General features: G+C 52.1%; 1 protein-coding gene across 1 annotated transcript in view; it reads left to right on the top strand.

The window, feature by feature from the left end:
• The window catches only part of GPSM1 (G protein signaling modulator 1), a gene marked incomplete at its 3' end in the record, with an annotated part of 81,972 nt that overhangs the window by 52,394 nt on the left and 3,882 nt on the right, over nt 1-25,696 (top strand). The window contains exons 11-12 of the mRNA XM_082008913.1: nt 3,034-3,213; nt 25,375-25,534. Of these exons, the coding sequence (XP_081865039.1) occupies nt 3,034-3,213; nt 25,375-25,534 (340 nt within the window). The remainder of the gene's footprint in view (nt 1-3,033; nt 3,214-25,374; nt 25,535-25,696) is intronic.

Below are 25,696 nucleotides of genomic sequence, written 5' to 3'. Positions count from 1 at the left end.
TGGGTCTGCCCAGCAGCAGGCACTGGTGCTGCCATGGGGCTCAGTCATGCCTGTTCCCAGAGGGAGGTGGCCAGGCAGGCAGCCGTGCTCTGCCTTTTTGGCACATGCCTTGGGCACAAATAATTTACATTCATCCAGCGCTTTCCAGGCACAGTTCTCCTGAGTGTCTTGGGGAGCATTTCTCCTTTTAAAGAAGTGTCGCAGAGAGAAAAACTCACCCTACCTACTGCAGGTAGTTGCAGATGGTCAATGGGAAACAACCTCAGGCTTGCAAAACCATTTGGGTGCCTAAACATCCCAGTAAGCACTGGGAGGGCCAGACAAAAGCTCCTCCCTGAATTTACTCTCTTGAAGAGTTAAATGCCAAATGCACTTATGTATATTTATTAATCCTCCTAACTGCCCACTGGCTGTTTTGGCTCCTACCTGCTTTAACCTGTGCAACTCCATCTCTGAGGGTTGATAGCAGGGACAGCGGTGCACAGTGTCAGGGAGACAATTGTGTATCCTCATCGGAGCAGCATGGCCCAAAGGATGCGGGCAGGGAGAGTTTTGCTGATGTGTGATTTGCTGTTAGTTTCCTACTCTTTGCTGTAAAAGCTGAGCCTCGTTCGATAGTTCAGGCAGCGTTATGGGATTTCAGGGGTTTCATGGGGAGGCTGGAGAAAGCAGGAGCTCTGGGTAGTCTGTAACCGTGGAGTCAGACATGAGCTGTCTCATTCCCCCTGTGGTGGTCCTGTGGGGTATGTGCAAGTTCACCTCTCTCGAGAGATGTTTTGGATACAATTCCCCTTCCTCTCCCCTGCTGCACCTCTTAGGGACAGGTGATTGCAGTCATGGAAGAGGGTTGTTTGCTTCAAGCTTGCTATGGTGAGGGTGATAAGATTGTAAAGAATAAATCAGTGGAGTGAACTGTGATCTCTCCAGCACCCTCTTGTTATTGTCTCACCTTCTCTGCCCTTCGTTTCTGCCAGAGATAGCCTTCAAAGTCAGCAGAGACTCCTGTTACTGCACAGGCCAGGAACTCTTGTCCAATGCCTCCTGCATGGAGTTGTGTGTCTGGGCAGAGCGCACCCACGTCGGCTCTGGATGCCCCAGCAGATAGGAGGAACACCGCTTCCCTGTCATCCTGCTCTCTCCAACCTGTGCCTTATTCCTTGTTTTGAGCTTTTCTGGTTTTAGCTCCTAGCCATCGGTTCTTGTTTATTCCTCTCTCTACCAGACTAAAAATCTCTGTATCACATGCTGGTTTTTGCCCTGAAGGTGCTTACATGCTATAATTGAGTCATCTATTCCTCTTGTCATGAACTACACAGTTTGAGGCCTCTAACTAAGGCAGTAAGGTACTGGAAGGCAATTTCTTTCCAGTTCTGAAATCCACTTTTGTGGCAGCTTTTCAAAATGTGGACACTGGCCTGGCTGCAGTTGGTCCCATCAATAGCATCTAGGGCAACAAATGTCTCCTTACTTGTTCTCACTATTCCTGTTTGCTTTGCAAGGAATGGAAAAGTCATTCTGGCTACAGCATGCTACTGTATTATTGGTGTGCATCCTGCTTGGTGTCCTTGGCTTTCTGCTGAGTGTGCCCTAAGATCCCAGTCTCCTGGGCCCTTGGGTCATCTCCTGAGCTGTGCCCAAGCTTCTTTCACCTGCATGTAGTTGCTGCAATGAGGACACCGTGGGGAGTCCCCTCAGTGCTTTATGTATGATAAAAAGGTGGTTTGCAGCCCAGAAACACCGAAGCCCAAAGCATCAAAGCAGGTTTAGGCACACGGTTCCCACCAGTTACATGTGAAGTGCCTGGTGCCTTTAGTAAGTGTATTTGGAGCTAAATGCTGAATATTCCTGCTGGTGCTTCTGTACGAGGGCCTCATCTGCGGGACAGCAGTGATGAGGCTGTTGTGATAATACAGGCAGGGCCACTAACCCGAGCCTTTTGACAGAGAATGGGTAGAGTTATGTGTGTCTTATGGGAAGGGGGTGAGAATGGAGGAGCCAGCGTCCTGAAACCAGGACAGCCAGGCATGAGGCAGGGCCTGCAAAAGCAAAGTGAGGACTTGCGGTTAGAAGAGACAAAAGCTAGAATTCAGGAGATGTGTAATCTCTGTCACCTCAGTTTCCCCATGCACTACGCAGGGGTCATAATCCTATATTTTATATGGCCATGGGAGCACTGAACACAAGCATTTAAGAGACCCAAGGAGGACGGCAGTGAGAGAACAGAGGACAGCTTGTAACCATCTACCGTAGTTAGTCATGTTGCTCTGTGGTCCCCATGTCCTTCTGGTAGCATCAGGGTTGGAAAAAGAGCTGAATGGCACTCCAACCATTTATGCTAATCTGCCTTTTAGGAAAGTGTTGGGTAAGGACTCATCTTCCTTTTCTTTTTGATGAAGCCAGTGGGAGACACTGAGGCAAGGCAATGCTCCATGTGTGCTGGGAGCCAAATCCTAGAGGTGGAAGAAGCCATGGAGTATCTAGCATAGCCATGTTCCCTGGGGCATGGTTGGGTTATCCATGGTTCAGAGTGGGCTGCAGCATGGTTGGACGCTGGGGGGAAGTGAAGGTACAGCAAGTGGAGGGACTTGAGCCAAAAGTTTTGTATCCTGGGTAAGATGAGCTTGCCACTCTGGAAGAGGTTTTTGAGTGCAGTTGCCAGAAATCACTATCAGCAGTGACTGCTGCTGGACCTTTCACCTATCATTCCCTGTGCCTGCAAATAAACCAGCCACGCCTCTACCTCCATACCTGCATTTTTTAAGACAATGATACTTCTCCCTGACTTTTCCCTGTGGAGAGGTTGACTATTGTGTGTTTTTTGGGTGATGCTTCCTCTCTGCTCATTAAAATCATCTGCTGTGGACATAGGCAAAATATCCTCATTCAACCCTGCACATCACGAGTGGCGATTCACACCACCTAAACTCCGTGTTAGCTTCCTGCTTCTTTGCGTCTCCTGTGCATACTTGCCAACAGATCTCCACATACCTGAGACAAGCAGTTTGTGCAATGACTATTTCTTGCTTTCCCAAGGACCAGAACGGGGACAGCCATCACATGGGAGACCTGAAGATCTCTGGAAAAGAGTTCTTGTCATTACCTGCAAGGTCAAAGAAATACCGGGAGCACCAATCCAGTTCAGAGAGAAAGTCCCAGGGGTCACGTACATCGCCACTGGATACCAGCGAAGTCCGAGTCCAAGTGTCACAGTCGGTAGGAAGATGTTTTTTTCCTCCAGTACTGATCTGGGAGTTTCTTATAGCATGTTCATTCTTACCTCGTTCCTAACCTGGTATGGGGGTGGCAGTGGCAGTTTCCAGCCTCTTGGCTGGAAAACAGAGCCTGCATATAGCTCTGCTGTTGACTGTTTGGGCAACTGTAGGCAAATCATTTTGCCTTTTTGAGCCTCAGCTTCACTGTTCATTAAGCAGAACAATGGTACCGACCTCCATCCTGAACTGGTTTATGAGATGGATGTTAAATGGTATTTAGTGGTGGTATTGGTAACCTTCTCTTGAGGGATGAGAATTTAGACCTGAACTTTCCTGAGTTTGGGACTGTCAGGATGTGATGCCTTGAATTCCAGAAGAACACAGCAATTTGGAGCCCTTGCTGTGTGGAGCCTGACTTGATCAGCCTCCTGGGGTTCATGAGGAGTGGGCTTCTTGCGTTCAAGAAACAGAGCCCTTTTCAGGTTTTTGATGAGCAACCAAAAATGCTGGTTGCCTTTGCCAAATCTGGGACCTTGGGTATTGTTCCCTCTCATCTCCTGATCACGTAGACGATCTCCAGGGTGGCAATGTGCAGACTGGTCTCTTTGAATTCATCAATCATTAGGCAGAGATGATAGAAAATCATTGTCTAGGAACTTCTCTTTGGAAGCAAGTTAGGTGGAGCATGCTTACTAAAGAGCGGAAGCATGAAGGAGGAGCTGGCCCTGGTGTCAGTGATTTTATGGGTTACTGGCATGCAGCAAGTCCTGTGTTGGGTGTTGAAGAGCTCTGATTCAGTCTGTGCTTTGCTCCCCAGAAGGTGGTGGGGATCCCTGTCCTGGAAAGCTTTTCATGTGCCTTTTTGATGTCTTTAGCATGAACAATTGAGCTTTTTGTTTGGCCGTTACCTTCCAGTTGTGTTGATGTTTATGTTGTGACACATGGCAAGTACAATGTACTGGGGAGGTTTCCTGCAGCTGTGTTGGTTTTGTTCTCAGTCCTGGAGACAGGGATCACACCCACAAACGACGGCATGTTTCTGGATCGTGGGAGGGGCTTGCAGATACTCAAACTCAGTGATCTCAAGTGAGAAGCCCAAGTCCTCAGCTTGATGTTGCCGGGAGATAATGGAGCATAACAGCAAAGATTTAATGACCACATGGGTGCTTGAAAGTATTTGGGCTCTTGCTTTATACTGAGACTGTAACGTACTATCACAATCCTGTGATCATGTAGTGATTCCAGGTAAAATAAATCCAAGGCAGGAAAGCTAGGCCTATTTTTTCTTGGCATTTAAGAAAAGCGAAATAAAATATTTTCATGCCGGGTAAGGAAGGTCTGAGCTGCGGAGCTTGATATGAAGCCTGTCTGGAGAGTGGGGATGCTTGAAAGTCTTTCTGGCACTGAGTCCTTTGTTCCTGGTCTGCGGATCACGGCGAGAACATATCCTGCCATACCTGTGTGCATGTGCATATGTACACATCCCTTTTTAATCACAGACATTCTTGGTTTTCAGTTCTCTGACCACTGGAGACAGGATCTTTACACCAACTGTGTTTTTTTTAGACTTCTCTGAGCTCATTCTTCATTCCCAACAGTGCTCGTGAAAGTGGTCTAACAGGAAAAGCATTTCCTACTGCTCACCGGTGCAAACATGATCATTGAGAAGGAAAACAAAGCTCATCTGAGCCAGAAAGGAGACAGTAGCATGGGGGCATCCAAGGCAATACAAAGGCAGAAAAAAAAAAAAACCCCACACTTCTGCCAGAAATAGCCTTGTATTTTTAACTCAGACGTTCAGCCAGAAACCAAACAAAAGCCATGCCCCATCAAGAGCAAGGCAAAAAGGATTCTTCAGGAGTGTAGCTGTGAGTACATAGGCTGTGTCTAAGAAAAGGCCCCATGGGATGTTGCCAACCACTAGTGACCTCTTGACAGTACACATGTGGTTTTGGTGAAAGTCCATGCAAGAGCAAAGAAAGGCACGGACATGCATACCCCAGTTGCAGGAGATGCCTTTCAGACACCTGGGGTTCATGCTGTACCTGACTCTGGAAGCATGTGAGCAGGTGAGGGACATGCTGCTCCTCCCATCCTTCAGGGATGGGTGACCACACAGCAGGGACGCAAAGCCCAGGGTTTGCACTTGTAGAGGGGGTGGCTCAGGCTCTACCTGACTGCTGCAGACTTCTTTCACCAGCTGTTCTCCCGAGGCCTCTTCCCTGCGTGCCCTGACTTTGCAGTGTGTGTGTGTTAGCTCCCTACTTTGGATTTGTGAGCTGAGCCCCGAGAATCCATTTTCAGTTCAGTTCCCAGGCATGCCTGGCGCACATGGTAGCGAAACAGCATAGAGAAAATTCAACAGGATATGCAGAGCAGCAGTGTGTGGGGAACAAAATGACCTCTTCCTCCTTGCAGATATTAAACATGTCCTGTTTTATCCCAAGAGCTAATAGATCAATGCACTCTACAGTGCTCGTGACTGGAGGAGAAGGGCGACTGCCTGTCTTATGTTTTAAAGAATGCCCCTTATTTGGTATCTAATGGATCGTAGTCCATATCCCATAAAAATGACGGTGACAAGTGTTTTATTGGGGTTTTCTTCAGGCCAGTAGCTATACAGAGTTACATTGCATGATCAGGCTTGCAGTCTTTGTAGGCAGGTGCTCTGAATGGCAGAGAGGAGTTTGCTTAGAAAAATGCAGGTGGGACGCTGAAGCCTCCCAGCATTGCTGTCAGCAGGACATCCTGCATCCTTCATTGCCAAGAAGGCCAGAGCCCCCAGCTAGATTTTGCCGCTGCCTGTGCACCCACGAAGCAAAGACAGGTATATTTATATCCCCTTTCCTGAAGTTTTCTGAAACAACTTCAGAAATCCAGGAGGTCTACAGAAGCCAGAGCTGGAGAGGCTCAGGAGGCATTTGAAATTCTGCCCTGACCCCTGCAGTGCCTGGCGGTGCTGCGTGCATGCCGTTTGTCTGGGCACAGGAATAAATGGTCCGTCAGCCCTGTTGCAGGCAGCAGAGCCCCACCGGCACATGGCTTACACCAGCTGGTTGTCTTCAGACTGTGCTCTGCCACACATGAGATACGCTCCAGAAAGAGCTCTCTTGCCAGGAGAACATCTCTGCAGTATGTTCTGGTGGACAAGGCTGGGTCACTTCAGGTGAATTTTGTTTTGTGTTGGTGCTCCCAGCTGACAGTCATACCAGTCTGCCTTTGTAGCATAGGCCAGTCCTCTGATCATTTAAAGTCAATGTTGTCTTGCGGGTGCTTGCCAAAAACGAAGCAGCCCCTTGCCTTGCATTCTGCTTTTGTCCCTGTCTTTTGGGGGGCTACCAGGGCTGCATCAGTCTGTTGTAGGGGAATGCAGGTAGGCTTTTTTGGAAAGTAATTCCTATCCATGGGAGCCTTTTTAATCAAGCATAGAAAATCCCACCCAAGATGGGGAGAGAAACTCCCTGGTCAGGCTGTTCAGACAAGCATCCCCCCAGATTCCTCATTTTGTGAATGCTCAAAGCAAAAATCCTCTTTAATCCATCAGTAAACAGCAAGTCCTTAATTAGAGGTGAGCTCTAATGGTTTATCTAAGGTGCTTTTATGGGATGCCACAATACCCGCTGTCCCATCAGAAGGCATGAACTCAGACTGCGCATGTGGTCCTGTGTGCTGCTCTCCCACGGTTGTTTTGCAGAGGGGAACTGAGGCTGTGTGCAAGGCTGACCAGAAAAAAAACTCATCCCAGGCCCCAAGCCAAGCAATGTAATCTCTGGATAAGTCCTGCTGTCAACGCAGCCACTGACCTGCTTCCACAGGGGCCGTACTGCAGCCGGCGGCTCCCTGGGACGGGGAGGTCCCGCAGGTGCGGTGCCTGAGTCAGAGCTCCCGGGTTCACTGCCCATCTCTGCCACCGGCTGCCTCTTGTCTGCCTCCCCCTTCCCCATATGTGTGACGGGGTAATGCCGCTTCGCTGCCTACCCTGGGGAGGTTACAGAGGCGTGATGATGGCTGTAAAGTTGTTTGAGCTTTGGATGGCAGGAGCTGTGGTGGTGTTATTAGCATTGGTGATGATGATACTAATTACTGAGCTGCTGGGAAACTCCCCATGGGAGGAGGCGGGAGAGGGGAGGGGAGTCAGGGAAAAGTGAAGGGAGGAGAAGTGAGTTCTGGGATGGAGAGGAGCCTGTCCCTGCTGGGAGCTCTGTCGGGCCCTGGGAGAAGGGCTCAGCCTGTTGGCAAAGCCGTGGGGATGCTGGGATGGATAGGAGAAGCCATGGCCCAGGTGCTACGTAAGGTAGGAGAGCGTGCCATGGCCCGTGGCAGGTCCCTTCGTGTGGCTTAGACCTTCCTGCCACTGCTGTGCAAGACGCTGGTGTTGTGCATGGTGGAGATGGTCACATCGCTGGTGGGGCAGAGAGACCGGCTTCCTTGCCCCTCGAAGGGGAGTTTCCCAGCCATGGCTGGTGGTCGCTGGGAGGAGAGGGACTGTCACTGCCTGGGTCTCGGGGATGGGCAAGGGCAGGGTCCTCTTTACCTTTGAGGTCAGGTCTGGAGCTCCCGTGGGAATACTCAGGGCTGTGAGTGCCTGGTTCTCCACAGGCAGAGCAAAGGTGGGTTTGAACTGGGAGAAGTTGGTGAGAGTGAGATGCATTTGGTCACACTTTCTCTCTGTTGCAGAAGAGCCCTGAGCAAAGTAGCCGCATTAGAGCTCGGTCCCTGTGCCTGCAGCTGTGCTAGATCCGAGTGCTGCCTGCGACTCGTGCACTGCACACCTTCCGAGCTTCCTCTCTTTTGAAAGTAACATCAAAGCAGAAGGTTTTGTACCACATGAAGCTTGCAGACATCAAAGGCTTGTTCATAAATTTAACCCCACTGCTGTGGAGAAGGTCATAATGCTCCAGCTCTTGATTGATTTGGTAACAGATGTATTTTAGAGGGTTACTAGAAGGATGGGGTTTTTCTAACACTTAAGAAATATCAGAGGTTGTGTGTTCCTCACCTCCTTCTCAGAGAGCAACCACTGTGGGAAAAGGAGAGGGTCTATGGAAGAAAGGGGCTGTGTATTCCTGAAAAGGCTGCCTGGGGAGGGACAGGGCGCCTTGTGTTTAAGGTCAGCACTGAGCTAAAGTCTCTGAGGTCAATGGGACTGTACACATGCCAGAGTTCAAGGGCTAAAGCACTTTATTGGGTCGAGGTCCAACCTGCCGGAGCAAAAACCATGGAGGGAGGTAAGCGTCAAGCCCAATCCTCTCCCTTCCTTGGGGACCTGTGCTCTAGAAATGGTCCTGTTCATCTGGACTCTCCTCTTCCCAGGGGCACGCATCAGCTTGAGGGAGCTCTTTTCAAACCTGTCCTCCACCCTGTCGTCAGCAAAGACCATTTATAGTCAAGAGAAAGAGAAGCCGTGTTTCATTGCAGTGATGACTTGCAGAGATGGGTTGCTGATGTTTTTAGACACTGAACAATTTGCAAGCACGCTGCATCGCCAGACATTCCCTAGGACAAATGTTTTTATAATACCTTTTTTATGAAGCAACCATAAAAGAAGGGAAAATTTTGTAGATCATACCCCCCCCCACCCCAAAGGCAGGTTGCCAGAGCTCTTTTGATGGTTTTCTCTCTCATGATTTAGTTGGGGTTTGTCAGGTTGCAGGAGTGATGCACAGAGCAGATGCTTGTGGTTGACCCTCTGCCTGGCTGCAAGTATGAGAGTTCAATTCCTGGTGTCACTGGGCAGGGAGCAGAGCTGGAGAGCAGCATGGCATCCATGGCAGAGCCGGGCAGGGAGGTCCTCCTGTCCCTGCCGCATCGTGTGTTGTCCAGGCAGTGCTAGGAAGTCAGGTGCCCCCATCCATTCCCTGTGACTTCACTGTGGACTGCAGAATTGGCTTAGATGGATGCTGGGGTGCAAGGATAAACACAGCCTCGGGGGCTTCCTCCCAGGCACTTGTGCTCTGGCCCCAAAGCTTCTTTTTCCTGGTTGTCTTGTATTGTTTGAGAGAAGATTAAACTGATCCTTCCTTGCAGTCCCTCAGGAGCTTGACCATAGCAGGTTTGCACCAGGCAGCCTTTGCTGCCAGTGGCTGGCTGTGCGTCTTCCCTCTCTTTTAAGATGAGGTAGCCTGTTTGTCTCATTGATGTGTAGACTACCACAGTGCAAGGGCAGTGCGAATATAAACCCTCTTTTATCCCTCAGCCTTTATGTTTTGTTTAACTGCATGGGTATAAATATGCTGTTATCGTTGGTAAGACTTTCTGGTGTAAACGTGCTCTGAGAATCCAAGAGCAAGGGGGATGGAGAGAAAAAGAGAAGCCAGAATCAGGTGGAGGGAAGGCAGCTGCTGCTAAATTGAAGACTGTTCTTATGACACCTGGAGGCTGCTGTGCTGGTGTCAGCCCTCTTGGAACTGAGCAGGTAAACACTGAGCTGTGACTTGTTCTTGTAACGCTTTATCTTCCTGTTCAGTTTGTGGGACCTTCTGTAGTGTTTTGGGCAGATGCAGACCTGGGAGAGAGGCTGTGCTGAAATATTTCCTAGCTGGAGGCAGGATGTGTTGGAAAACTTTCTGGAGGGCTCGAGTCTGACAGGTATAAGGAGGTTTTTCCAGGGATTTGGGCTGTTCAGAGAAGCAGCCAGTGATCTGGTTGCCTCCCCAGAGTCATCTTAAATTGTCTGACCTTTCTTTCCATACGTTTGTATGAGTCTTTCTGTTAAGCTCCAGGGCCCTTCTTTCGTTTAGCTCCTCTTCTCTGGCTCAGGTGGGCTGGCTGCACAGATGCTGCATGAGCCAGGAGACATTTAAAAAACATGCTCCCAAATCTAGAGGTGCAGCAGAAACAGCACAGCCAGAGCCAAGAGTCTTTGGAGTTTTGGAATGCAGAGCCCTGATACATGCTGTTCCTCGCTGGGACTGTGGTGCTAGCATGGGAAGCAGGGAAATAAACGGGTAGATAGAAATTCTATCTCTGCAAAGTAACTTCACAGAGATGGGGGGGAGGCAACAGCATTTTTCTGGCTTGCGCTGCCTCTGCTGCATTCGTTGCCTCAGAGGTAAATTATCAGTTTCTTCCTTAAATATTAACAGCTGCCAGGTAATGAATTCCCCCTCTCTGTTTTATAATGGCACTAAAATTGGGATTTGCCTTGGTTTTTCTCTGTAATTATCCAATGAGAGTGTGTGAGTGAGAGGGAGGCACAGCAGAGCTGGGCCTTGCAGGCTCTGCTGCAGGCAAGTGTCGTGCCTGGGGGACTGAGCCGAGGCACAGCCCTTCCCAACGGGCAGCGCCGGTGTGCGGGGCTGGGGCTGCACAAGCAGTTGCATGAGGCTTATGGTTTTACGATCCTTTGTGAAGTTACTTTTTCTTATGCAGAGGGGCAGGCTTGGGAGGTAAGCCAGCATACACAGTTGGAGTAAAAGCCAGAATTACCTGCCACGCTCCTCAGCATCCCACGGAGGAGAAGCTGGTCCTGGCGAGGTGTGGTTGGGAGAGCGCACAGGGGGGGAGCAGCATCCCCGGCATGGAGAGGTGAGGCAGGAGCCAACCTGGTCCTCCGGAGCACTGGGGCCAAGTGCTGCGCTTGCCTCTGCCTGGGCACCCCCTTCCTCACTGCGGATGGCACCTGCATTTCGGACAACTCTGTGACTTGAGTTTGGCTTTGTGAGAGACGAGCTGTCTTCAAAAAGCTGCGCACGGTTCCCTGCGCTCTGCTGCCGTGTAACAGGCGATGTACTGCCAGTCCAAGGCTCTTCCTTTGCATCCTGTGCCTTGCTTATCTGGGTGGCCAGAGGAGGCTTCCTTAAAATCACCCCTGTGGAGTCCAAAATTGGGAGCCTAGAGACTCTTCCTTATGTGCCTTGGGCACAATGCAGATGGCTGCCTGGCTTAATCTGAGAAGCAGTGATCATCCCTTATACACACAGTTTTGCTTATGCGAAGGTTACAGGCACTGGCTGCTTTAACCACCCTTTGCAGCCAGGTCCCGGGGGGGTGGGTCTGCTCAAAGCAATGGCTTTTGCAGCACTGAGGAGACTCTCAGTTGCTGCAGTTTTCATTTTGGGAAAGTGACTGCTCTGCTACGGAGCCCCTGAAGGTGCTGTGAATGGTTTTGACATTTCTTAGTTTAAGCCAGGAAAAGGCCAGACTCTGACCTCTGGGTCACCTGTGAATATTTGACCCTTTTGGGTGCTGAAGCAGGAGAAATGACCCCTACAACGTGCGCTGCACCACACAGGACAAGTGTTAACTATTCCCTCCTCTTTGTCCTGCAGACAATATGGAGGACAAAAGCCAAGTAGAAAAGGGAACCTGTCACCACTTAAAAGCAGATAGCTCCCACCCATCCTGTGGGACAGGACTGATGTTGGCAGGGCAGATGGTATCTGTACGGGCCCCAGCGTGATCAGTATATTTATCTGGGGCGGTGATGGCTTGAGGACTGCTTGCGCAGAGCTGGTCCTAGACCTGTCCTTGCAGTGTCCTGCATTTTGCTCTGAGCAGAAGCAAGGCAGAGGTATTGCTGCCTCCGTGCCTGTGCGTCAGCCCCTCGGCCTTGTCCTTGGTGAGATGCTTCAGTGCTTAAGGTTCCAGAGATAAAACCGAGTCCCTTATCTTCCTGCCTTTGGGATATTCTTGGTGCTGGGACACCCTTTTTCTGCTTTTTCCCCCTATGCCTGTCCCTTGTTTTTCCTCCTCCCAGACCGAGGTCAGGTTGTGAATCAAAGCTGTGCTGTGGAAAGGAGATAGGAGGCAGGATTTAACACAAGCCTGTGCTTGTGCATCAACCACATGCAGAAAAAGGAACGTACTGGCTGCCCCATGTGCAGGATGGCTGTCCGAGCCCTCGGCTGTGCAGGAGTTACACCAAGGACCCAAGGGCTGGATGCTTCTCAGGTCGCTTGGGCTGAGGATCAGGGGAATGTATGAAAGCATGTCCGAGACCCTGTATTCCATCCATAACTGGCTAAGTGTGGAGGCCAGTTTTGGAGCTAGAAAACTGTACGAAAGAGTGTCTCACCAGAGGAACTTGCTCTAGGAAGGAGGTAAAAACTGAACTGCTTGTCCAAGGTCCCCCAGCAGACCTTTGTTGGAGGTTTACAACAGGAGGTCTGCAGACCGGCTAGTCCACTGGTCCAGGCTAGAGCTGACTAACCAAGCTACTGAAATACATTCTTCTTCCCCTGACTCATTGTAACTGAGTTTTCAGTTATTGGCACTTTGAAGCCATAATTGAGGTCTGCTTTTGTCCTTGCACAGCCTTTTCTCCCGGCAAATTGTCAGCCATCAAGTGGTATGAGACAGTAAAAGAGATGTTACACTCACTATTTCCTAGAAACTGTCACTTTAAAGAGAACAATACTAAAAAGAGGGATGAGTCTAAGCCAGACCCAGAGCAATAAAATTCCAAATGTTTGATTTCTCTCAAAATCTGGAACTCTTCATTTGTTTCTAGAGTCTCTGCTGTGCCTGGGGCACTTCGTACATTCAGTTCCGGCCTCTCACATTTAATAAACTGCACATGCCAGAAGAGCTTAACAAAAAAAATCATAGTCTGGGTTCTTTTTGGGTATAAATCAGCATAACTGCTTAAATTGCTGGAGCTATGATGACGGCAGATGACACAAGAGCCTCTGGTGACTGGGGATTTTGTTTGGTTTTCTCACACGACTATCTCTTGCTCAGGCAAATGTGAGGGCAAGAGGTAGCCTGGCTGTGCCCGTGTTGCACCGGGGTGCCAGCAGTGACCTGTACCCGTGCCAGCGCCGGGGGCTGAGCTCCCAGCGTGCCAGGTGGGATCTGGCATGTAAGGAGCACCTGATGGATCCAGCCGGTCTCTGTGCGTGGATGGAGGCTGGGAAGGCAGCGTGGCCTGGCTGTGCTTGCTGGAGCCATGCTGTGTGCTTTTTTTATTGCTTGTTGAGTCTACGTAGATAATCTTTTCTGTACCAGTAACTTGTGTTTCTCTCTATATGAATTATATTTAAAAAGAGGGATACGTACCCTAATAGTATGGGTTTTGGGTTTCATTTAAGGACAGACCTGTAGCAGTGCAGGAGCTTGTATAATCAGACCAGTTTTGTCTGTACCTATCTTTGACAGTCACCAGCTGTGGGACAGGGCTACAAGGCTGGAGGCTCTCTCAGAAGACACAAACACAGCGCAACCTTGGGGCAAGTTTGGCTTTTGTCTGTTATTGCCTGGCTTTGGGGAGGCCAGATCACAGCCTGTGAGCAGCTTGTCCTGTATGGTCACTCGGGCACCCTCCCCAGCGGCTACCTCGCTGCCTTCGTTCGTCAGCAGCACAGCTCCGTCCCCAGCGTTCGATTGCCGTCAGGCAGGAGGGTTCAGCCACCCAGGCGACGGGCAGTAACCTCCTCTGGTAGTAGGTTGTTCTCTAATCCACTGCTTGTGGATAGACACGGTCCCATCTAATGCTAACCTTCTCTTCTGGATTTAGGATAGCCTTGGGGTGAGTAGAGGTTTTGGGGTGTCCTTGTGTCTGTGCTTGGACTAGGTGCAGGAAACAGAGGCTCCCTGGGAACTGGCTGAGGGCCGTCCATGGTTGCAGAAGTAAGGAGAAGGGTGTGAATCCATCAATCAAAGGAGCCTGAAATGAGGAAGGTTCAAGGGCTGTTTCTTGGAGCTCTCACGGTAAAAAGCCTATCATGGCAGCAGGAAGGCTCCCTCTGCCCCTGTATGAGTGTGAACGCAGCTGGGGGGGTGTCAGGGTTAGAGGTGTGGGCAGGCAAATCCCAGCTGGACAGGAGGAGGTGTCCCGGCTTTTGGCAGTTGCTGCTGGCTGCCCGCTGGGCAGGGCACAACCTGCGTCCAGGGTTAATGTGGCAATCATGAGCCTCTGCTCACACCTCACCTTCAGCCTGCATCCGTGTTTCCCATTAGCAGTGCTATTTTTGAGCCTCCCAAGGCAATTAACACCAATTAATCTAAAAAAACCTAAATAATGGTTTTTCAGAGCCCCTGGCTCCTTCCTGTTCCCCATGCGGCCCCAGAAGTCTGCAGCCTGACACTGGCAGAGAGCTGAGCCCAGTTAAGTGCTCCATGTGCAGGGACTGCTGGGGAAGCTTCTTGGCGAGATGTGCAATTAGAGAATGGCACCAAATGATCCCATGGATCCAACTTTTCCATCCTGGATCATGGTGTCTGTGCCACAGAGAGAATTACAGTTCCCTGCAGTGCTCATCATGCTGGAGGAGAGCAGGAACCAGCTTCTGCAGATCGGTGCAGCCCTCTCTTGAGAGCTAGCAAAGAATGAGACCACTGAATGTGCTTGGGTGCAGGAGGTGCAGCTCCCCTTGGATACACAGAAAAGTCCCTGGAAAATTTTTTGCCTGTATCTAAAGCGATTTGCATCCTGCCCTTCTCTGGGCACTGTCATGTGGAGCAAATCAGCATCCCTGTCTTTACCTTCCCCAGATGGGGTGTAGTTTCCATCTTGCCCTTTTAAATAGCATGTACCAGAGCAAGAGCTGCTCTTTGCTGGTAGGAAAAGCTGTTCCTGTGTTTGCATGTGATTTTTGTCCTTACCTGTTTAAGCTCTTCTGAGAAGGGCTGTGTCTGACCATCGCTGAAATGATAAACCCACGGGTACCAGCCCCAGGATCCTCCCTGGCCTCAGCAGGGCCAGGATTTCGAGTTTCGTGGGGTGCCTTGCATAACAAGGCCTTGATCTTGAGCGTGGCCTTCAGGCATTACTGGAAATTGAGTAAATAATAATTAAGATTTGGGCGTTCGCTGCAGTAAAGGGTGTTTATATGAAGGTTAGATGTGCATTATGGGTGCTAATGTAGATGGGTGTGTGCGTATCCACTGACTAACTTCACCTGATCGTCACCACCCCTGGTAAAGGTGCTGCATCTGTGGCTGCTTTTTAAAACAGCCCTGTGCTAAGAGCATGTAGGTGTCTAAATAAAAGTATGCTTGAAGAAAAGAGCACAATTTTGGCAATCCAGAGACAAGTAGGCTTTTTTGCAAAGCATTTTCAAAGCAAATTGTCAGTAGGTTCCAATTTCAGATGCACCAAGCGCAGTATATTGTGGGGAGGAGGGCGTATCTGCTGCTGAGGGAGCGTCGGATCACTTCCATCGCCGGAGAGGAGCGTGTCCTTCACCGGCGGCGGGCTTACGGGCACCTGTCTCCTCCATCACCTCCTACTCCTTGGTGGAGCTGGAAGTGGGGAGGTGGTGGTGAGGTCTAGTGGATAGAGTAGGTGACTGGGAGTTGAGCACTATATATTAACCTTGGCTTCTGTGCTAATTAATCAAGAATATGGGTTATATCATTTAAAGCAATGGAGTTATTTTGGTTTAGCAAATTACTGCTGCTCAGCTGAGACCTAACAGCTGAGCATGGTCCTAGTTCCACCCCCCTCCAACTGCAAAGTAAATCGCTGCAACTTGTTTCTAAAACTAGCTAAAACACTGTGCTTTGCTGCTTGGGTGTGTTACAGCGTGCACAGCCAGGTATCGCAGCTCTGCGTGAGGGTGAGCATCACTTACACGCCAGGAACTTACTGCTGCTGGCGTCTGCCTATAACCTGAATTGCTTTGAGCAAGTAGTGCAGGTTCACTCCCAGTTTTGGTATTTAAGGGATCCTCCAGGTTTTTGAGCCAAATTGACCTCTATAGCTGCCCATCTTTTTCCATAGACTGGAGGGACTGACCTGGAATGATAATACTTCTAACTTGCCTCCTTGCTTAGTAATTTAAGCTTCAGGTGCTAAATCTAGGCTTGTGTGTTTCTATTAAATAGTGACAGGGAAACCCAGCCTGGCATGGTAAATGCTGCCAAAACCTGTGTGGAAAAGTTGCTGCATTAACTACAGAGTATTGCTGTAGCTCTTTGAGGGCTGTTTGAATACGCTAATACATTGCCTTCCAAAGAGAAACCAGAAGTAACTTCCACGCCATGAGTGCACTGGTCTCAGCACCGAGGACCTGTGATTTTTCAGGGTAGATTACCGTGTAGCTGGGGAAAAAGTGTAAATCCAGTGTTAATAAGGTTGACTCACAAAGCAGCCAAATCTGAGCACGGTGGCACTAGCTTTCAGGCAGGCAGATCGGCACTGCAAGTAGCAGAGGTGTCGGTAACGCTGCAGCCAGACACCCACGCAGGCATGCCACGCTCCGTCTCAAAATAAAATCAAAACCAATATTGTCACCTGCTATTGATCCAAAGGCATGGATTGAAGCTGCATGTGGCAGTAGGGCATGCTCCCAACAGGACAGCAGTTACTGTATTAGGGAAGGAGGGAGCGTGGGTGAGTTATTTTGATTTTGTTTGAAACAATAAAACCCAAGTCATTTGAAATCTTAACAACAGAACCAGCTTTTAGCACTGGTGTTTATAGGGATGAGTGGGCGAGTTGTTTAAAGGGAAAAAAGTCTTTGAAAAGAGTCCAAGTAAGGGTGATAATTTCATCCTACAAGGGAAGCGCGGTGCGCACGTCCTGTGTTTGAGCAGTGCGTGTATGGCCTGCACCAGGGACTGTGGCCGTGCAGTTTGCAAAACACGCTGAAGGGCACACGCGTGCCGAGGGCACACTCGGGCGCACGCTCGCAGCTCCATGGAGTGAGAGCCGGAGTCTGAAGTTGCAGGTGGTGTCTTGGCAGATCGCAGACGTCTCTCTCTACTTCGCTGCATCCTAAACCCAGGTGCAAAAAGTAATTTCCTCTTGCTGTTTCAAGCACTGACCTCTTGCGCGTGGGCTCTGCTCCTGTGTTATACCCATCTTCTGCATTTTGCCCTCAGTACCAGCTTCAGATGCCCCCTTTCATAGCTGTCCCAAGTCGACTCGGCTCTTCAGGTAAGGAGCAGAGTCTCAGTTCTGGCTCATTCCCTTGCTACCTCTCTCCACCAAAGTATCCCCTTAACTCACCCCCCCCAGCAGCGTCTGTGCCCCTGCACCAAGCGTGACAGCAGGCAGCTCGGCCGTGTCCTGCCCCTTGCCCTTCCTTGCCCCTTCTTTCCACCCTTACATGCTGTAGCATTTTTAAAAATTAAATCGCAAACTAAATTGAAGTTGAGTATGTGAGCTCCCCAGGCAGCAGCTTAGTTTGAGGCCGATTCCCAGTCGTCTCCTGCCTTCCATAGCCTGTGGCACCAGAACAAAATAGATGCAGAGTAATTGCCTTTTGCCTGCTCTGTCCTGATACGAGGATTTTGCGAGGTCCTGGGCGATGGAGAGTTGGCCTCTTCTCCTGGCAGGTGACAGATGGGGCTGCCCCATAGGACAGGTCCTGGCCAGCATCGCTGGCACTTCGGGGGTTCCATCTTGCATGTCTGCAGCTTCCCCACCGCAGCAGTTCTGCCCATGTCTTGTCAGCACGGGGTATTTTATCACTTGTTGCCTCAGAGCTTGTGTTTGCCCTTGAGCACAGCCTGACGCCCTCCCCGTCAGCCAGATCGGCCTCGTGGGCACCGATGGACTCGCAGTCCCCGATGGCGGCTGCCCCGGCCCTGCTGCTCCCCTTCTGGAGACGCTTGATGCATCCGTGATGCCTTGCCCTTGGGTCCAGGGTCGCTGTGGAGCCCAGGGAGGTTCACAGCCCCTCTTGGGATGGCGGGGTCTGGGGCTGAGACCCCCCGTGCCCTGCATGCAGCCTGGCAGCGAGCTGGGGCCGGGGCCAGGTACCGAGCCGGGAGTCCTGATCTCGGGCCCCACGCAGGTTCCGTGTTTCTAATTAGTGTGTGACTCCTGGAAATAAGTTACTGGTATGGAAAGGTACGAACAGTCCCCCAAAGCTGCATTTGTTGAGGATAAAGAAATTTCCTACTTTTGCAGTGAAAGATGACAATGAAGTGTAAGAGGACGGTGTGGGCAGAAAGCCAAGAGTGCCAACGGGGCTCTGTCGCCATTTTGCCGCTGCCCTGCTCGGTGGCCTTTGGCGAGCTGCTTCTCTTTCCAGTGACCCATTTCACTATCAGAAATTCACGTTTCACGTTCACGTTTCACAAATGGGAGGTGAGAACAGATCTTTGGCTGTTGCATAGCATTTCTATCTTTCCATATTTAAAACCTTGTTGCAATTAGAAATTTCTCTCTGTTACACAGTGGTATATTGAAATTAAGAGATACTTATGGCTGAACATCTTGGGCTCTTGCAATAGGACCAAAAAAAAAAAAATCACATATCTAATAATATAAAGGAGCAGGAGGACTATCAGGAGCTAAAAATGGTCCTTCAATATTTTGGTGCTTTAAATCTGAGTGATCATATTGTGTCTGTACGTGCACAGTGCATTTACTGTCGTGGTGCGTGTGCCTGTAAAGCCGAGAGTGTTTGCAGATGTAGTTTAGGAAAATTGATCCCAATCTATTTTTAAGGTAAAGTGTGTGTGGTGGGTAGGAGGTGAGGAGGTGGAAGGAAAGCTAAATATTCACATAGCTCCGCTGTGTGTTTAAGAGCATCATCTAATAACACTGAGATCGTGGCAGAGAGGTGAGGGAGAGACGAGCGCTTTGCTGGAGTCCACCCCCTCGTGCAAGGGCACGGGGTGACTCCGGGGGAGCAAGGCGAGCAGGGCTGTCGCTTTAAGCTGCATATTGCACCCAGCGGGTCACTGGCGCTGGCGACGTTCTTCGCATGGCTGCGCGCTCCGCATAAATCTCTGCTCCGGCAGACGGAGCGGAGCTGGGGAGTGCTCTTGCTGGCTGCCAGCAGTAGCTAAAGAGCATCGAAGCAGCAGCCCCACATCGCCAGCCTCTGCCCTGCGAGGTGAGGTCGTTCTTGCTCGTGGACATGTAAAAGCTGGAGCTTGGGGAAGAGCTGGCTGCTGAGGTCAGTAAGTAAAACTCGCTTTTTGTTTGTGTTTCCCTCCTGTCCTCTGAAATGGGAGGCTAGACTGGGGGTAAGAGAAGGAGGTAGATACAGAGATACAGAAGAGAGGTTTGCTCGGGCCAGGGCTTGGATATTGCCTGTGTATGCCTGTTTTTTTAAAGTTTGCAGGTAGCTTCAGTTTGAACTTTTTATTGTTAATATTTTTGCAACTTTCTGGGAAACAGAAAGCAATGTACAGACTGCTCGGGTGTCTGCCAGTGTCTTACAACAGTGTGTGGTGAGTGTGGATGGTGGTTCTCTGTGCCTGACCCTGCTTACTGGGGCGGATGGGGTGTCTGGGGGCCAGCCCTGCCTTTCAGAGGGAGTGAGGCAGCAGTGCTTAAGGATTGGCGTGAAAGGGAAGTGCTGTCCTCAGCAAAGACTGGACAAGTTTAACAGCTTTTCTGACTCTGGATGTGACGGTATCATCAAGGACTGGAGACTCCAGCCGGCACCAAGCTGTTGGTGGCCAGGGACTGGGAGAGTCCCACTCCCGAGTCCAGAGACAAAGCTCTAGACGTTTCACCTCCCAGTAAAACAGGCTGCGGCTTTTGGCCAGGGGTTTCCTTCCACTCCCCTCCTCCAGCCCCCCCTTCGCCTTCTGGGAGGCTCTTTTCAAACCTCCCCTCTGGTGCCTTTCACCAGGTGAAGCAATGAGGTAGGGAAGATACCTGGAAGGTGACGGGGTTTGGGGTTGTGGTCATGCCAGCAATGCTGGCCCCCACCATGGGTTCCTCTGGGGTGAGGTGTTGGGGTGGTATGAGGAGAAAGCAAAGCTGTGTGCAGGGACCGGCAGGCAGCAGGGCAGCCCAAGCTAAAGTGCTCCCAGCGCTGGCAGTCAGCACCACCCCAGCCCCGCTCCAGCTCCCCACTGGTGATTTTGAGGTCGGCTGCCTTGAAAAGAGAGGAGGTAAGCAGTTGCGATGCATCTACTTTACAGAGGGAGAGACAGATAAGGAATGGCACGCGGGTGTAGATGTGTTGGGATGAATGTCTGCCAGGCCCCGAGCAGATAACTGCTTGCTAGAACAAGAGGCACAATTTTTCCAAGAAGTGTCAAGAGCTTGGCCCTGGAGACAGATCACTGGGTTCTGTCCCAGCTCTGCCACTGCATCACTGCGGGACTTGATCAAGTCACTTCACCTCCAGGTTGTCTGCTCACTGAAATAAGGTGAAGACGAGGAATCATCGGTGGACACTTTTAAATGTCAAGGCAGTGCTCTCTGAGGGGCTGCTGTGGGAGTGTAGTGGTGAAAACTGCTGCATTATCCCTAAACCTGCTGCTACTCTCAGCTCATCCCTGGCCTGGCCCACACACCAGAGCCAGACCGCCTTCGAGCAGCAGCTCCTGAGCTGCATCTACTGTGCCAGACCCACCAGGGTCCATCTGCCGCTGAGCAGCGGATCTTGCCCACAGGTAGGGCAGCGCCAGCCCCCTCGGAGGGCTGGGCAAAGCTGGAGTGAGCAGTCCTCGAGCCTGACAAGTCCTGCGTCAAGGCAGGTCTGCAAGAAGTTGAGCCTGGAGGAGAGAAGGGGAACCAAGGGCAGGCCAGCGCCCCATGGGGACGCCAGCTGCGAAAAGAGAAGCTGATCTGACGAAGGAACAAGGTCTGTCCCTTTGGGTAGTTTGGGAGCGTCTGCAGTTTGGTCTACTGGGCAGTGTTCCCTTCGAAGGGGACGTTTCACCCATGCACGGTACAGCAGGTGCTTTTGGCACATGGCAGTGGCAGGAATCACTGGGGGACATGCCATGGTTCTGCCATCGCAGAAATCATCTGCTGTGGTCCTTGGTGGCCTCTGGACCCCTGTCCCAGAGCAGCCTGGGAGCATGTTGTTGCACAGCTGTGATCAGACAGGCTTTTGGTGGGGCTCAGCAGAGAATGTGGGGAGAGCTGCATCCGGCCCTGGCTGCTGCTGCTGCCCGGGAGCCCTCCGGCTCTGCCCGAGCTGTCTTTAAACCCTGTGGGGCAAGCAGGAAACTGCGGGAGACGCTGCCGTTGCCAGAGCCGTTCGGTTGAGGGTATTTCTAACAGCAGGTGCCGGTGTGCAGTGGGGGGGCACGGCCGGGGCCGGGGGTGGATATGGGCTGCCCAGGTGGCAAAGCGAGATTGAGGACAGGGTGCTGCCTGGGAGCAGCGTCGTGGAGCAGAAAGCCCAAGCTGTGGTGCTAGTGGCATTGCCCTGCTCCGACCAAGGATGTACTGCTCCTTGGCCCGGGATGTGCGTGTGGGGCCGAGCCCAAGGACCCCCGTCATCTGCCTGCCAGGCAGCACCGTGTCCTGCTCCCCAGGGCCCTCAGGCATGGGAACACCATGTGAAACTAGCACTGAAATAATTAACATGTCCTCTGCCCATCCCGGGATGGGGTTTGGGAATGGGAACCTGTCAGAGAAAGGCTCTTCTCTGCAGAGGCACCAGCGGGCTGCGGGTCCAGGGGCAGAAACCCTGTGGGGCATTTGTGGGCTGTGGCTTTGGCGTTGGGAGGTGGAAAGTGTTTTAGCTCTTGCAATTAGGCCTCTTACATTTATTTAATGGCTTTCCTGAATCCGAGTGAAAATGGCCAAGGGGGTTTAGGCACAGGAGTCTGTTCTGGCTTTGTTTTGCTGTCTGGGATCACTTCAGTCTGGGCCTCCCCAGCGCATCCGAGCAGCTGATCTGAGGGTGCGAGATGCGGGTCTGTGTCCTGTGCCCGGGGGGCAGAGCCCAGCAGCCCAGAGATGATAAAGGTTTTACTTAGCGTGAATGAGAGTTTATCGGAGAGGAAATGGGGTGCATTTGTGCTCCACAGACCTGCAGCCTGGGAGGGACAGAGCCTTGGGGCAGCCCCAGCACCGGTCTCCCCCGACCCTTCCCAAAGAGCCGTGGGTCCCGGCCGGGGCAGAGGGGCTCCCTGGGGCAGCACTGCTGCAGGGCGAGGGGAAAGCGGAGAGCGGCAGCAGGCTCCCTGTCACTCCCCACAGCTGCTCTTCGCTGCCTTCCAACACCTCAGCTGTGTGTTTTACACATCCTGGTTCCAACCTGGCAGGTTAAACAGCCGGCTCATCCACCAGTAGATAAATGTATGCAAACGCCTGGATGCCTTCCAGTGAGGGAGGCCTGTTGCAGGTGAGTCCTGCCTCCCAGGTTGTCCTTAGCCGGGTTGCTCAGCTGTCTGATCCCACTCGCAGAAAACGGGAGCAAAGCTCTGACCTCCGTGTACAGGGCCTCTGCCTCCCTGGGACGGTGGCCGTCCCTGTCCTGCCCGGGGTCAGGGAGCAGGGGCAGAGGCTCCAACGCTTGCCCTTGTCCCCGCGTGGGGGGAGATGTGTGTGTGTCTGTGCCCGTGCTGAGGGCAAGTGTGTTTGCAGCCGAAGCTGCTCCCGGGGGTGATCTCTGCAGTACAGGCAACCCTGGGCCATGGGTGCCAGTAAAAGCCCCAGGTCCCTCTGCCCAGCACGAAAGGGGTTGGTTTGCCTCTTTGCCCGTGATGGAGGCTGGCTGACTGGAAGAAAATAACCATTGGCAGAATTTGGGCAGTTGTAGTGCTAGAGGTAGAGGATGGGTGATGAGGCCAGGCAGGGACACCAGTCGTGGGGCTGGAAACCAGGAGCCACTTAGGGCTCTGAGTCTTGGGCCCGTGGTGACCGGTTGTTGTGTCTGTGCTATCGCAGGACTGTTGCTCGGCCCCGTTAGGGGATGCCCTCGCTCTCAGGAAGCCTCCTGACAGTCCTGGCTGTGCCAAGCCCTGGGCAAGCACAGCTCGGTGGCAGACGGTGGGCCCTGGGGTGTGATTGTGCGTCCATCTGCCCTCGCAGCTCGTTCCTCGGGGCCAGGAACAGACTGTGAGTGGAGGCAGCCAAGTGCTCTGTGCCTTGTTGTATTTGCGCATTTTAATTAGAGAGGTGCAGGCCTGGGGCGCAGTTTGGCTGTGGCAGCGCTGGAGGGAGCCTGGCGTCAGCGGGTGCTGCTGTGGACCCTGCGGCACCCCACGTGCAAGCCCTAACGCTGGCCTGTGGGCACCAGCCTCCTGCCCCTCCACGTGCCACCGTTCCGGGAGGCACCCCGGCATATGGCCAGCCCTGTCACACATGTCGCATGCTCTTCCTGCTGATTCAGAGCATCCTTTCCTCTCCCGGGCCCATTTTGAGCAGAGATCCTGACATGGGAAATGGCAGGGTCCTTGGCAGGATGAGCCCTGGGGGAGCCTGGTCTCTTGGAGGGGGGAAGCCCTGAGCTCGGGGCTCTTCACCTTGCACTGACCAACACGCTGCCTGGCTGCTCCCTGCAAGGCGAAACTTCGCCTGTGGACCTGCAACTGCTCTGATTTACTCTGCACTTGCAGGGAAGCTAGAGGGAGGTTTGGTGTGAATGAGCCGGCTTCCTCTAGCCTGAAATTTGGGTCACACAAGCCAACACAGCAGAGCTGCAAGAGATGTAGTTCATCCTCTGTTCAAGCCCAAGCAAGCTTTGATTTCCAAGGTACAACTGTTGATGGTTCAGAGGGTCCGTCTGAGCCGCTGTTTAATTAGTGGGTTGGCACATGGAAAGAGGCGAGAGGGGTTTTTCCCCTCCCTGATCAGCTCCCATATTGCTAATGTTCCTCTCTGGCCCGCTGCTAATTTTGACGCTGCCCTAAATAGAAGCTGAGTGCATCTCATCTGCTTCACTTAGCATACGGGGAAAATGGTTTTCCTTCATTTACAGAATCCAACTTGCAGCTTTAACCCTGTCAGCACAAGACTCTCGCCAGACCAGACCTCCCCTGAACGGCTTTGTGTGCCTCTGCCCCAGTGAAGAGCTCTCTGCTGGGCACAGCTCTGCACATGGTAGGAGAGGGAGGGCTCCCAGGACGGCCACTGGCAGAGCTGGGAGAGGGTCTTTGTTTCACCAACAGCCAAGGAGATCCCTTTCTCCGCTGAAAGGCTTGGTGCTCCAGGTTGGCTCTCCCTGTGCTTTCTCTGGTGGCACATGCTGCTCCCCACGAGGGACCCAGTGCCCCTTCCCAGACCAGCCTTCCCCAGCCTCATACTGGGAAATAGCTCATCATAGGCAGACACAGTTGTAGGAGTTTTTGGTTGGTTTCTGTTGTGGTATTATTTCCAGCATCTGGTCCCACCAGATGCAGGGAGTCTTCCTGAGCCCCAGCACGCAGGGACCCTTCCTGAGCCTGGCAGATAGATGCCTCTCTTATCGCTGTCTAATTTTATATCCCTTTCTGAGTGGCTCCTTGTAAAGATCTGCTGTTCTACTCCACTGGCTGCTCCAGAGCAGGACTGGGTTCGCTCTGCCAGCACGGGGCACGCGGCCTCTCTCTGCGCTGGAACTGGACACAGCACAGTGCTTTCAAAAGGCTGCCATGAACACAAACCCTTCTGCAGTGCAACTTAAATATATCACTGTCTAGTGCAAGGTGCTTATTTGGGGCTCTCATGCAAGAACTGTTTTCCTGCAAAACTATAATTTTGTGGCATTTGCAGCTCAGTGACTGTTACAACAAGCGGTGTGCTGAGGACATAGGAGCGCCGACAGGAAGCGTTGGGAGTGCGAGGGGCAGTGGCCTGCAAAGGTTAAATTTAGCTGGTTAGGAAGGGCGGCTGAGTGCCGGCACGCCTGAGCTCGAGCTGAGTCTCAGCTGAGCACACAACACCACTTCATCCCGGGTGTGCGCTCAGTTCGCCCTTGTCCCTCACGCTCCTGACTGCAGTCCCTCTCTGAGCCCACCCCTTTGCCAGCCCAGAAGTGCCTCTTCCCTGCAGAGCTGTGCCAGGGTGAATGCTGTCCTCTTTCCTCGCTGCTTTCCCTTTCAGCCTCCGGTTTGTTCTCTGCGCTCAAGACGCTGTGCAGCAATGGAGGCTGCTCTGCACGAGGCTCGTTTGCTTGCTGGCAGGCACACAGCTCTGCTTTGAGCTGCAGAAGTGCCCAGAGCCTCTGGAGTCAGCCACAGGGTGAGTGACCTGTTGGAGGGGCCACAGCTCTCCACAGATGCCTCGTCTTGCGGAGCACAAGTCGCAGAGCAGCTCTTCACCCCGTTCCCACTCAGGGGTCCCTGCGGGAGAGGGGACCTTCGTGACGCTCTGCTCATGGCCTCCTCCAGGAGGCTGGTGGTAATTGTCCACCCTGAAGTGTGGCAAGAGGAAAAGGGAGAGGTTATTTCAGAGCCAGGAGGACAGAGGACCAAGTAGCAGTGACACCCCCCCTTGGCAAGCCAGGGGGACAGCCAGGAGCCAGCCTCTGAACAGACCAGAGAGGGCACAATGCATTGCTGAGGCCATGTCAAACAGAGCGATTGGACATGGGGAGTTGTTTGGGGTGTTCTGACTCTCTTCTGTATTTCACTGTCTTTCCAGAAAATCAACCGGACCCCTTCAGATGAGGAATGCTTCTTTGACCTGTTGAGCAAGTTCCAGAGCAACCGGATGGATGATCAGCGCTGCCCATTGGAAGAATGCCCATCAGAGGCTGCAGAGGCAGCTGCTACACCAGTCCCTGCCCTGGAAGAACGGATATGTAAGCACCAATGCGTTTATAAGTCACTATTGCCCTGTGAGTGATGCTGCTCTCATGGTATGGCCAGCTGCTGTGGTTTTACTGTGAACCTTGTGATGTTTTCACCAAGCCTCAGCTCTCTGAACTTAGCAGTTCTTTGGCAATCTGTCCTTATTTGAGGAA

This window comes from Phaethon aethereus (genome assembly GCF_964289735.1).
Source record: "Phaethon aethereus genome assembly, chromosome: 20".
NCBI lineage: Eukaryota > Metazoa > Chordata > Aves > Phaethontiformes > Phaethontidae > Phaethon > Phaethon aethereus.
This window is presented reverse-complemented; position numbering and strand designations above follow the sequence as displayed.